At 40.6% G+C, this 14,050-nt stretch overlaps 1 protein-coding gene across 3 annotated transcripts in view; it reads right to left on the bottom strand.

Annotated features, from left to right (window-relative positions):
• The window catches only part of ST7 (suppression of tumorigenicity 7), a 151,777-nt gene that overhangs the window by 10,613 nt on the left and 127,114 nt on the right, over positions 1-14,050 (bottom strand). For all 3 annotated transcript variants that reach the window (XM_005502949.4, XM_021288255.2, XM_065048795.1), the window contains exon 12: positions 3,933-4,083. In XM_005502949.4, the coding sequence (XP_005503006.1) occupies positions 3,933-4,083 (151 nt within the window). The remainder of the gene's footprint in view (positions 1-3,932; positions 4,084-14,050) is intronic.

Here is a 14,050-nt window from a genome sequence, read left to right as displayed (position 1 = left end):
AAACCAGGTTCCTCACATGCATTCTTTTTAAATGTAGCTGATCAAGCCGGGTTTCCAATATAAATCTTCAGGTCATGGATTAAGTAATGCTTAATCTTATGCATTTCTCAAATTGAAAATAATAACAGAGAGGGAGGGAAATGGATTACTAAATCTGGATGGTGATGATGTCATAGACCATCTGAATATGGTTTATGGAAACATCAGAATACTTGACTGAATTATAGTTTTGCAATCAAGGCATCCTTTTCCATTATCCTATATATTATTCTCACAGTTAAAATGTCATCGGCATGTTATTCTCACTACCCCTACGAACACCAGTCACTGAAGCAATATTTTCCTTAACAGCTGTCCTAGAAGCACCGTATATTTTCGATGTGAGGTACAGCTCACTGCCATACGATAACACTCTACTATCTCTTGCTCACAAGGCAACAGAGAAATTGATTTAAAACAAACAATACCCAAACATTTTCAGTTGCGCATATTGCGTTTGAAATAATGTTAGCTGTATTTTTTGTGTAATCATATGAGTGTATTTATTCTTGATTACCACGTTTAAAGCGATAGTAAAGAAGGCAGAAATTCTCAAACATTGTAAACCAACCAGGGCTGTGAGGCTCTTCCAAAATTAAACTCCCCCTCTTCATAGCACCCCAAAAAGACAAGTACAAGTACAATAATCCGAGCCTTGCATGATCTTCACATGCAACAAACTTGAGCATCTGTACTGAAATATATGTGAAGGAATGTTCGATGCTCATTACTTCAGAAATACTAACACAAGTATTTCCTTCCAATTTGGCTTAGTATTTAAACAGATAATCAAGCTTCTTCCTTACCCTAAATCACAGTAGTATCAAGATTCTAATACAAATAACAAGGGATGGTGAAGATGTTGCTTTTACAAAGCAAGTGACAAACGTCTGAATAGACATCTTGGACATGAGACCAAATATGGAATATTTACAGCAAACCAGTTTATTTAGCAGTGTCATCATCCATGGAAGAAAGTGCTCTGGTTCATCTGGATCATTTTATGTTTATGTAGGTACTACTCTGCCTTAACTCTCACAATATTATCTGATCCTGTTTTACATCAAACAATTTAGGTAGCACAGAGGCAGTTCGCCATTCAGCCATGCGCTCACTGTAAAAGCTACTGCAGCATTTGAGAACCCCTCGGGTTTTCTTCTTCATGTAAACAGGACACAAGTTTAGACAGTGATGAACAAACACTTCAGAGGCTTTTGAAATTTGGTTACACTTGAAACCACAGACCTTCTGTACAGAGCGTCTGGACCAAACCCAGAGTGACGTTTCACACGGTGTGACTTGGGCTTTTTTAGTTTTACTATGAATAAAACTGTACTTTGACTGAATGAAGACAGAACAGGAAACAACCAACATTCCAGTTCGATGATGATCTTTATTTTTATAACCTCAGTTTTCTCAGTTGTTGAATACAATTTGGGAAAAACACTTTGTGGGAATTTTGGAGTTTAAAATATCACAAAGATACTTCTGTATAAATTTTGTTAGAGTCTGTCTTAGTTAGGAGTGACCTTATTCTCCTAGGAAGCCTTCAAAATGTACCCCCAAACAACTGACTCAATGTACTTAATGCTGCCCAATTTCCACAAGGTCAGAACAGAACAGTGTATGTATGTGGGCATTAAATTCCTATGTACAAGCTACCAAAGTGAGACTTGTGGCTATTTAAGCACCCTGACAGAATAGTACACTTAAAAGACATGACAAGTACCTAAATATCCAGAAAGAAAGTGAGAGCAACTGACCATATACTGCATGGAGACTGTTGGTTAGAACTAGTATTTAATTAAATTTAATTTCTCTGTCACGTTTCCACTGCTTTTAACTTACAATTGCGCAGAGATGCCAAGAAAACCTTTTGCAAGTGAGAGGCATAGGAGTGACACCAATAGCTCACTACACCTCTAAAGAATATTATGCAGACCAAGATATGGACCAAAGTTATGATTATTGGACTAGATACTGGTGGAACCATTAAAACCCATGGGAGTCTTTATGACCGAGCAAAATATGAACAAAATTATTGAGGACTGGTGCACTGTTCATCTCTGAAATCATTGCACAAAATGAATTATGGATTTTTATTTAGAGGTTATGAAATAATAATTACGTTTTAGATCTTTACAATCTACTACAAAAATATTAGCTAATAAAGTACATATTCAGATTGCGGTGGAGGTAATAGGGAAAGCAATCAGTTAATGCAGTTGTGCGGGAATGCCCTGCGCTGCTTTCAGGCACAGGTGCTCCATTCCCTCCATGGCAGGAGGGCTGCAGGGCATCCAGCCTCCTGTGCCAAGAGCTGCTCCTTGTAAACAGCCCTTCAGGGACTCCCCAGCCTGACAAAGCAAAAAACGGTCTATTCAGGATTCCCTGCAAAATACTGCTCCACAATGATGAGACAACGAGGCCTTGGGCTAAAGGACTTCCTCAAGCAGCTGGAAGAGAAGAAACACTATGTAAAAGCAAACCAGTGAAAAGAAGCCTCTGGGAAGGAAGCTATGACAGAGAAAAGAATAGACTGGGAGAAATGACAGGAAAAGAGCAAGCAAGTAGGATGGAGAACAGTGCAGCAGAGCAAACCCCAGGCAGCAATGGTACGGATTACTAAGCAAGGTGTATTATACACCTAGTAATAAAGCCATTACTTCCTCAGGGAGCCTACATTGCAAATAAAGCAAATTCAGACCACTTAATACAGTGACCGAGACAGTAAGTCACTTTTACAGTGGAAGTATTAAGTAAATTTCTGTAGGAATTATCGTGGTGACTAGCTGTATCTTTTGAAACAAAACTAAATGAGAACAGAAAATGGAGAAAGGAAAAAAAAAATGTTTAACATATGGAGAGGCTAAAACAGAACAGAAGAAAGCAGAGCAGAATATGGGAAGCGGGTTACAGACAGAAAATTATGCATTAAAAAAGCCCAGAGATGCTAATTCTAAATAGCACTTTCTAATTTTCTGGAACCTGAAAGAAGCACAACTCAAAGATGGGATAAGTTCAGTTAGAAGGTTAGTATATGACTCCAACCTCCTACTCAAATCAGGGTCGTTTTCAAAGTTAGGTCTGGTTGCTCAGGGGCATATCCAGTTGCTCTTTGAGTATCTCTGTGGATGGAGATCCCACAGCCTACCAGCAACCTATTCCAATGCATCACCACTTTCATTCTGAAAATGTTTTCCTTCCAGGTAAACAAAATTTCTCTTGCTGCAGCTTGTGTCTATTGCCTCTTTCTGCTGTGCTCTCTTGAGAAGACTTTGACTGTCTTCCATATGATCTCTCCATTGGATGGCAGAAGATAGCAACTGGATGCATCCTTCACCTACCAGAGGTTTTTTCCAACCTGAGTAAGACCACCTGGATCAGTGTCTTTTCCTGCTTCACATATTCCAGCCCCCTATACATCCACTAGACTCACTCCAGTTTGTCAACTAAATATTAATGAATAATATAAAACAAAACAGTATTTTATGTTGTTGGTGGTGGTGAGCTTTTTTCCAGCTTACAAGGCACTTTCATAATTTCCCAATATCAAAGCATTCAAATAATGACTAACAAATCTCTACAACTCTGGAATGAGGAAGGTAGATTATTATCACCTTATCCATGAGTAAGAAAATATGTCTTAAAGAAGACAGGAAAGTTTTTTCAGTATTACACAGAGGACACAATCCAAGACTTCAGAACCCTTTTTCTCATTAAATGAAGTTTGTATTTTCAGTTTGAATTTCAAATATTTCAATGCTAGTGAGGATATATATAACTGACCTCCAAAATTCCCACATACTGTACTTCACAAAAAGCTATTATTTTCTCAAGGCATTCAATACAAGTATTTGATTAGCTCCTTTGTAAGAAAGAGAATTACTTACTGCCTTCCCATGTACAGTGTAAGAGATTCAACGCCCCCTCTACTCTTTTCCAGTGTTGAAGATGAAAGAAAGCATATGCTATTGCTTCACTGTCCCCTCTCTTCAGAATATGTTCAGGGGGCAGAATTAAGCTTTTCATTTCTAGTAGATACTGCAATAAAAAAACAGAACACAATTATTGCAGAGGTAATAAAAAACACAAAAGCTGCCTGCAATTACACAATGCACACTGAAAGCTCTATTTCCCTGAAGTACTTTCCCTCCTAAGTATTTCATCAAATGTGCAACATCACCAACTGCACTTGAAGATAATTATTGAATTACTCCCAAAGATTAAGATACGCTGACAGATGTTTAATGTTCTGCTCTTCAGCTGTAGTAAGTGGACTATAAAGAATTTCAAAAGAAGATCTATCTCTTACCAAAGGGGATGGAAAAAAGGGCTTAAAGCAGAAAAGAGAATATAATTAGAAGAGCATTTTAATTAAAACTGTTTATAATGAAGTGAAGGACACATTAAGCAGTTTGATGTACATACTCTTCCTATAAGGCAACATGCAATACTCATAGTTTGCACACAGGTTGCTTTACTGCATTGCCATCAACTGGTTGTCAGGTCTATGAACACAAGACTGGCAAGTAGCTACCACCAAGTTACAAAGTAAAAAAGTTACCAAATGCAGCAAATACCTGATTGGGGGGCGAGGGGGAAAATATGGGATATTTCAGCTTACTACTTGAAATAGTTATTGAAAATGGTATGAAAATGAAAAGCTCGACTAAATCCACAAGCAATTCTCCCCATTACTGGATCCCCCATAACAGAGGTGGACAAAACACACGGAGGATTCACTCCCCAGGTGAAGACAAAGGTCCTGGGCATTATTTAAGCAGGTGATCATTCCTCCTTCCCCAGGCCATGAACTAGGTCACCATCAGTTCAGAAGATGTTATCACCGGTGTTACTACATTCCAGTTAGTGGATGGGAAAGATACACCGTTTTTGGCATGCTTCACAGGGAGAGGACAGACAGAAATATAACAGGCTGCCCAATTAGCTCCTGTTTGTCAGTTCTCCTCTGAGAAGCACGGCATTCCTCAGCTGGGCACTGACTCCTCTTTGGTAGCTTAAGGAAACTCTTGCTCTCTTCCAGGATGCCCAAGAGCAAATATTTCACCCCACCAGACTTTTTAAGTTAACAGCAGAGGCAGCAGGTGAGTCAGGCAGCAGGCACACTGACAGGCCCTAACACAAGGTTCAGGAAAGAAAATTACAGGTAATCATTGGCAAAAAGAGAATGAGTGTGCAGGCCCTCCACTCCTCACTGGTCTCTGCTTTGGTCTGGAAGGAGGAGGCCTGCAGGAGCCAGGACTGACAACAACCCAGTGCATGTACCCAAGACAGGGCAATGTGACACCAGAGGTGAAAGAGGCATGGGTGGCGTTAACCCTCCACCGCTCCTGTTAAACACTGATTTTGTGAACAGGTGACTGCAGGGCATGCTTGAGCACCTGCCCTGTCGACGAGCTGGTGCAGGAAAGAGGAGAAAAGAGGGCAAAAGAAATAAATGAGAACTGGAAATCAGCCTTGGGAAAAGGAAGAGCAAAGGGTAGAGGGAAATGAGCACCAAGAGCATGATGTTCCAGAGGGTATCCCAGAGCTTGTCACCCCTTTGCCTGAAGAGCCTGGAAGGAGACAACCAACAGGGAATGGATTTGGAGAGACCATGATCAAAGCAGAGAACTGTCAACCCTGGGAAACAGATGAATACTTCAAAGAGGAAAGAGAAATCACATGTTTCTGATGCAGGTGACTACTAAAGGAGGAGAAACTGTATTAGCTGTGGGAGTAATCACTGTGATACTTCGATTTTCTCTAAAGCCTTTCAGAAAAATTCAAGAGAGCTGTTAGAGCAGGTAGATTAATGGAGGAGGCTGCAATTTAGTAGGCAAGACAGGGGATTAGGAGTGATGGAGAGAACAGAATAAAGACCTGACAAGAGGGAGGGGGCTGCCAGGCTTACAGAAATACAGCAAGTGTTTTTATTCACTGCTCTAATGAATGTGCCACCCTATTAAAAACACACATTATACCTGTTGAACAGAATGGAACACAGCTCCAAGAGCTACAGGTTTCTGTTTTATTAATTTATAAGATAATTCTTATTTCTGCATTTTTTTTCAAAAGTAAACAAGAAAGTAAGTTCTCAATATTCAAATATTTCAATCAAAGAAACACACAACCAACCAAACAACCAATCCTAAGGCCATATCAGTATTTGTAGGAAAAGAAAAACCAGGAAGGAATGTCCTATTTCTAGGAGCACTGAGGTGAAAACATGTTATTTTGATTCTTATGTATCACTTCTTATCAGGGATTAAAAACAAATCAAGAGGAAACACCAGATGGAAGGATATATCTTGACACTTGCAAATCACTCTTAGTCCACGCTCAGTTGTGCTCACTTTTCAGTCTGCATTTTTCTCAGTTTCAGAAAGAAAAAAATATTTTTTAAAGTTCCTCAGATCAAAAATGTGAAGCACTCCTCCCTCATTACTCTATCACAGCTACTTTCTCAAACAAAAAGTCCATCATCTGGATTGGTGATATTCAGGAAGACCCACACATAGAGTTGATGGATGTCTCAAGTCTCATTTGGGCCTCATAATAGTTTCTGTTTTATGCACAAAGGTCAGCCACACCTTTGGGCGTACAAGCTGCCAATTAATTTATTCTGGAGGCATTTCCAGCAAGAATGCTAATTGTACACAGCCCCAGAGAGACCACGTCTGGAACACTCTGTACAGTTCTCATCAGGCTATTTCAGAAACATAAAGATCAAATTCCCCAAGTACACAATAGAGCTAATCAAAGAAATGGCAAGTCTGCTTTGCAAGAGGGCACTTGAAGGCCTCCATCTGTTTAACTTTTCTAAACAGAAGTAATGGGTACCAAAAAGGTACCTAGCTGCAGGTAGAGCTTGATTATTATGGAAGGAGGGATATGACTGTTCATGAAAAGAAGGGTGGTCTTGATGATGTCCTAGAATATCACATCCATTCGTGCATTATTGTATTTTCAAGGAGAGTTCAAGAGCCCAGAGGGCATTCAGGGTTCCTGGAGGTTTGGCCAACAGGGCTCAGGGTCTACTAGGAGATGGCATAGCCAAGGGCAGCCTCTTTTATGGTGCCTACAGGCTACTGGCACCCAGCGTCCTGGTTTTGTTAAAAACAAGACCAGTTCTCTTTTAGTGATTTTTCTTTCAGCTAGGTTCTTCTAGGTGGATGTACTTTTCTGAGTTTTAGCCTGCATATTTTTCCTCAGATGCTGTACTCAGTGCTGATAAGAAACCAACAGAATGCTGAACAAGCTCATGTTTAGATTTATTACTATGGTAGCCAAGAAAGACTGATAAGTTTTCCCATGTTCCATCATGAGAGGGGCATGTTTGAGGAGGGGTGGATGGAACAGGTGACTTAAATTGGCCAATTAAGTATTCCATCCCACAATCATCATACCCCCTATATAAGAGGGTGATCACGAGGGTCATTCTCTCTTCACCCACGGCTGGCATGTAGAGAGGACCCTGTCTGTCTGCCTGTGATCCACAGGCTTCAGGCCCTGCATCCTGCAACCAGTTTTGGGTTTGCTGTGCAGTCCTGCCCATGACTTCTGGGTCCTGAGCTGCAGCTGCTGGAGCCGCCAGCTCCACACACCCAGCTCTGCTCATGGAGTGACGCCAACTCCACATCCAGCATGGGAGATTTGTTTTGTATATTTTGTATATATTCTCTATTTATTAGTAGCATTAGTAAAACTCTTTAAAACCTTCCAACTTGAAGTCTAAGTCTCTCCTCCTTCCTCCTTATCTTTCTTATCATCTTTCTGATCTAAAGGAAAGGGGGTGGTGGAAAGTGAGGGGGTAACAGGGAGCGTCTGCCACAGTTTTTGCCGCCTTGCCTTAAATCTTGACACCCAGGTACCTGACAGGCAGGACCAAGTCCCAGCAATCTGCTGGGTTTCTAGCAGACTGTCCATGAAATCAACACAGTCCTCCTGAAACATTTTGGATGGGACAAGCAGACAAATTCCAGTGAAATGAAATTCAGTGAAAAAAATCTTTCTTCGAAAACTATCCAATAAGCTGCAGTCCTCATGCTGCCCATATAATGTGTGAATCACAATCCTGATGGACTTCTGTGTGTGACAACAACCTCCAGCTCTTGGAAAAAATCAGCCAAAGATACCTGATTATAGTTTCCAACAGGATCCTATTGCACTTAATGAAAGATACCACACAAGACAGGTACAGTCTTCTCTTTAGCCACCAAAGACTTCAGGGTGGGAACCTGACTATTTATATCTCAACATTTCCAAAGGCCTCTGTCCAGAGCACAGCCCTTGTTGCTACAGGACTAACACGGACACGATCCGATCATACCACTAAAATTTGTACCTGTATGAACTCCATCTGGCTTTACTAGAGAACAACCTAAACCTCTTGACAGACTCCCTATTAACTGTGACTCCTGCCACACTGGCATCTTCTCAGATGCAACCACAATCTTTACAACTTAAGTAAGAAAACTTCACTAACTTTTCAGTAGTTTGAATACACAGGGAAGATGGGAGGCTCTGAACCCAAGTGTGGTTCCACTTCAGAGGGAAAGTCAAGTACCAGGCTAAATAAGAAACTTAGTGAAGAGCTGGCCATCACAGAGGAAACGGAGACGGCCAGCCCAGCATACCTCCTGCTGCACTAGTTTTTCAACAACAAATGAAGAAGTTTAACTAGAACAGGAAACAGCATGTCACCACTATCTGGGGTTCTCATCTTCCTTTAAAAAAGGAATCAGCTCAGAAAAGACAGTCTAGGTAATTTCAGCCAGAATGACCTAGTCTTAGTCAAGTTATGACTGAATACTAAAGTTGTGCAATGGTGTCTGTCATCAACAGATGGCTCAATCAGCCCTTCTCCACTGCACTGTCTGGGCTTGGACTTTTTTGGTTGTCTTTTTTTGGTTTTCTGGTCTCTCTCTTCTCTCACTGCAAACTTTTTCCTGTCAAAAACTTATCTTTTAGGAGTTACAACAAGGGTAAGAGTATTTTTCATGTGCTTGCACAAAGGGCTTCTGGGCCAGTTACACGACATTGTAATAAATATTGCTCAGCGATAGCTTTTCTGTACATGTATGGGAATATGCCTTTTAACGAGCATTTTGAGGATGACAACGAACCTTGTACAAATGAAGTGCAACATGGTGGAGTTTATATTTCTTTTACGTGAATTGATTGAATATATATTATTTATTTCATAATATTGGCAGCACTCTGGCTACTAATTCTCCTCTGCTGGGAGTGCTTTTAACATTCCACATTAATGAGCTACTTCAGTGTCTTTTTATAAAATAAATCAACCTGTCTCACGCAAGTTTCCTTATTTTCCTCAATTGTGCAATTTGCCTCTGAAATAACAGCTCAGGCTGCAAATAGGCAATAGTCATTCCTGCACCTGTGACAGCATCCCTCCAGGCCAGAATATGAGAATTTGACATTGTTTGAACAGGAACTCTCCTTCTCCCAGTGGGATGAACAGCACAAACTTAAAATAGTTCCCAAATACTGGTTTCTGTATGTCCAGAGAAGCCATTTTTCGGTCACCTTACAAGTTCTCATTGGATTGATGGTAATTGAGAAGTTTGGCCTTTTTGCTGAGATACAAAAACAAACCACTGTCTCACTGAACAGTTAAAAACTTTCTTAAACACGTCTGGAATAGTTTTTCTGTAATATCATGGGGCGTGCAGAACATATTCATTTCCCATCTGGTACATGAATTTGTTTGCATTATTTGTTTCTGTTAGCAACTACAACTTACTAGAAACCACTCGAGCATATAGACACAAAACAAAAACCAAACAAAAAACATAAGAAAGAAATCACAGAATCACAGAATATTAGGGAGTGGAAGGGACCTCAAAAGCTCATCTAGTACAATCCTCCTGCCGGAGCAGGAACACCTAGATGAGGTCACACAGGAATGTGTCCAGGTGGGTTTTGAATGCCTCCAGAGAAGGAGAATCCACAACTCCTCTGGGCAGCCTGTTCCAGTGCTCTGTTACCCTCACTGTGAAGAAGTTTCTTATCAAATTTAAGTGGAACCTCTTGTGTTCCAGTTTGAACTCATTGCCCCTTGTCCTACCATTGGTTGTCACCTAGAAGAGCCTGGCTCCATCCTCGTGATGCTCACCCTTTATATATTTGTAAACATTAATAAGGTCACCCCTCAGTCTCCTCCAAGCTAAAGAGACCCAGCTCCCTCAGCCTTTCCTCATAAGGGAGATGCTCCACTCCCTTAATCATTGTTGGCCTGCACTGGACTCTTTCCAGCAGTTCCCTGTCCTTCTTGGAACTGGACACAATATTCCAGGTGTGGTCTCACCAGGGCAGAATAGAGAGGAAGGAGAACCTCTCTGGACCTACTAACCACCCCCCTTCTAATACACCCCAGGATGCCATTGGCCTTCCTGGCCACAAGGGCACAGTGCTGGCTCACGGCCATCCTGTTGTCCACCAGGACCCCCAGGTCCCTTTCCCCTACACTGCTCTCTAATAGGTCATTCCCCAACTTATACTGGAACCTGGGATTGTTCCTGTACAGATGCAAGACTCTACACTTGCTCCTGTTATATTTAATTTTTTCCTCACCCAACTCTCCAGACTGTAAAATGGGAAAAGATGAAACGGAGAACAGCTAAACCTTTCAAAGTGTTTAAGTCAATCTTTTCTTACATGCTTTAAGAAACTTTACACAGAAAGCTGGCACTTTTAAAAGTAATACCAATATTTAAGTTGTCCGATTCAAATATAGCCAACTTCAGCAGGTACCCTCTTTAAATCAGCTCAGCCCCTGGCTTACAGAGCAAACCCCTGCAACGTACTTTTGACAATTACATATTTGGACCATCACCTGTTTTCTCCCCACTTTGATTTTATTGAATTGCTCATGTCTCATAAGTGACAGAAAAGGGGGCCGGTGCTTTTCAGGAGGAGTCTGAATGCAAGGAGGGAGCCTTGCAGATCAGTTCAGAAAGGGTGTTCCACAGTTGAAGAATGTCCCAGAAACAGCTGTGGTACTTTATCAGCATTAGCTTGGGATAGTTGCATTACATATAAGTGGGGAAGCTCCAAACACAACATATAAATAATACTGATGAAGTTGTGTGTGTGTGTGTGTGTGTACATACACTTTTTTTCCACACGCTCCACAAATTACGTACTCTCCATGACAAAGGATGCACTGCTCTCTTTTCCATAAAAAACCCTCTGGAATTATAGTGATAACCCAACTGGTTCAGTGGCAATAAACCCTGTTTTGTTTAACCCTTAAATTTTTGAGGAGCACATTGTCAGACAGTGTTGGCACATTTCCTTGGGACTAAAACTCCACAGTGCATGGTGCGACACTAAACCAAAAGGAAACTAGTCCATAGAATCTTATTTAAGACAGAGATGGTTGAAAAAAAATTCAGACAAGTCTTCACAAGCAAGTGATACAATTTGTTGTGATTCTTCTCATACTGGAATCCACAGCTCTCTGCTTTGTTCTCTTTCCTGCTGTACTGCTGTCTTCAATATGCCACTGGTTATGTTTTTCTTCTACTAAAGAGAACCCTGAAAACATTCTACTTGGCAAAGTGCTTTCTTTTTACATAGGCAATCTCTGCCAAAGTATAAAGCTGCAATTTGCTGTAGCTAAGTTGCTTCAGTAACATAAACAAGACAAACTGTAGATAGAGGTAATAGGTTTTATCAGTTATTTTTTCAGTACAGTTTAAAAAACTAAGCCACTTTCAAGCACAGAAACCTTTTCACAGGTAAGTTGTCTTCAGAATGAGAAGCCTTGATCGGTTTGACAGTGGTTCCATTTTCACTGCAGTCAAGGAGGAGATGCCAGTTGACACACCTGAGCTGGCCTTTGCTTGCCCAGCTCAGCTTCCAGAGCCAGCACAGCCAGGTCAGCTGCCCAGCTTGCTGGGGAGATCTGGCAGGCTCTGCACTGAGCTCTGTATTGCCTTAGTTCACTTAAACCAAGTTCTGGTAAGTCCACATGTCACATCTTGACTCCAGTGTGTTCCAAAATCAAGGAGAATTTATCACCTTTGGCTGAGACTTAATGAACTGAGCCCTGGAAATTTAATTGTCACTGAAATGTACTCAAAAATGGAAGAAGAGACCTGTGTCAAAAGAAGGCTACCTGCTGGAAGGGTAGCTGTCTGAAGAAAGACTGTCAGCAGTGTTAGATCTCTGTAAAAGTCACTTTTGTGCAGGCAGAAAATAAAAACCAAGGTGATGCACAGTCATCTAGAATCAATGAAAGTGGGTGGCAACATCTTCAGGACATCTATACTGAGAAGACTCCCAGAACCATGATACACACTGGTTTCTATGTGGAAGGCAGCTGGTTTTGCAGGGTTTCTCACCTCTATGTAAAGATGGAAATCTTGGACTTTTAAAGTGCTGCTTCTTATGGGGTTCCTACATCTTTAGATTACATTCAAAAGAAAGTGTAAGAAGTATATCTGATCTCTGTAGCATCACTATGGAACACTGGACTGCAATCTGGCCATAATCTCCTATAGAAAAAGCAGCAGCATTGTAAGAAGCCCACGGCTGTTTCACACAAACCTGCAATAGGTCACAACAGGAGACTTAGTCTCCCTTTCTTGCTAAATCCAGCTGAGCAGCATCTCTCAGCGTGTTCACAGTGTGTTCCTTGCATTCCTTTTGTCTCAGAATCTCCTTAGCAAAAATCTGTTATTTCCAGTTATATGTTTTGAAGATTCATGTCCAGTAATAACCTTTTTAGGTAATAATTCTGCATTTTAATGCATTGCACCAAAAATGGTAAAATTTCCTTTTGAGGCAAACCACAAATATATTGAATCATTTTTTTTTTTCTCTTTAATAGTGCAGTTCCCTGCTTTCAAGGCTTCTGCTGGGAACTTTGCAAATGCTTTACATAATTTATAACCTTTGTAATTTATTTCTTTCTCACTCTGAACAAGAGACCCATTAGTGTTTAAATCCTAAAGAAGCTTTGAAGACATTAGTTTTGTGGCACTGCTAGATTTCTTGTGATGTTGCATGCTAAAACTTATCTCCATTTCATTAAGAACAAATTGGATATGACTTCAGTTGAGGTCTGTATTGAGGTGTAATAACCACACTGTGCACAAAATTATAGCCAAAAATATATTTTTGCCACCTAAATATCCTTTAGCTAATAGCAGAAAGAATGACTGTGAAATCAGGAGTGCTGCATATGAATCTGTATTAGGCTACACTGTTTTAATGTTCAAATTAGAACTAAAAAAGCCTTAGAGTCTCCTTCTGTTACTACCTTGTTATCCTGAAAATCTGTATGTTTCACAAAAGTTTTCAATTTCAAAATGACAGACTTTGAAAAACTGAGAGAATCAATTAACAATGTGGGCTGAAAAGCTCAGGAATTTAAATGAGCAAGAGGACTGGAATTCAAATAAAAAGTATCGAAAACAACACACAATACTTGTTAGAAAGAGAATTCAGCCTTGCACTGAACAGCCAACTAAACAGAAGCTAGCTAGTGTGAAGGAGGTCACAAACGATGAATGAAAGTACTTATCTACAAGAAAATCAGGATCTTGGAGGTCTGGAAGTCCAGAGGTTATGGAGCAAATGCCACAACTTACGGTAAGGTAGATTTTGCAAAGGAAGTCAAACCAAAGAAGAGCAAGCTCTTAAGTATAAACAGAAATGAAACAATTGAAAAGATAGTAAGTGAAGACTTAGCCTCAGTTTCATGGCAGTGCAGAGCATGGAGACAACAGCAGGATGGACATTAGGAGGATGGACAGAGGGGAAGCCACGGCAGCCCATGATCTCTGTCCCTAAACAGTGAAGGAACCAGTCACAGCCATGGCCAGACTACCATAACTGACTTAAAACAAAAAGGTCCCCACTCAGAATCAAGTGATCCAGTGGTAAGAGAAGGAAATGCAATGCCATTCATGTAAAGAGGAGGGAAACAATATGTGTTGCTATGGAATCAGTAGCAGGCAAACTGTTAAAAAAT

This window comes from Columba livia, chromosome 1 (genome assembly GCF_036013475.1).
Source record: "Columba livia isolate bColLiv1 breed racing homer chromosome 1, bColLiv1.pat.W.v2, whole genome shotgun sequence".
Lineage (NCBI taxonomy): Eukaryota > Metazoa > Chordata > Aves > Columbiformes > Columbidae > Columba > Columba livia.
The sequence above is the reverse complement of the archived record's forward strand: the minus strand, read 5'-3'. Positions and strand labels throughout refer to the sequence as shown.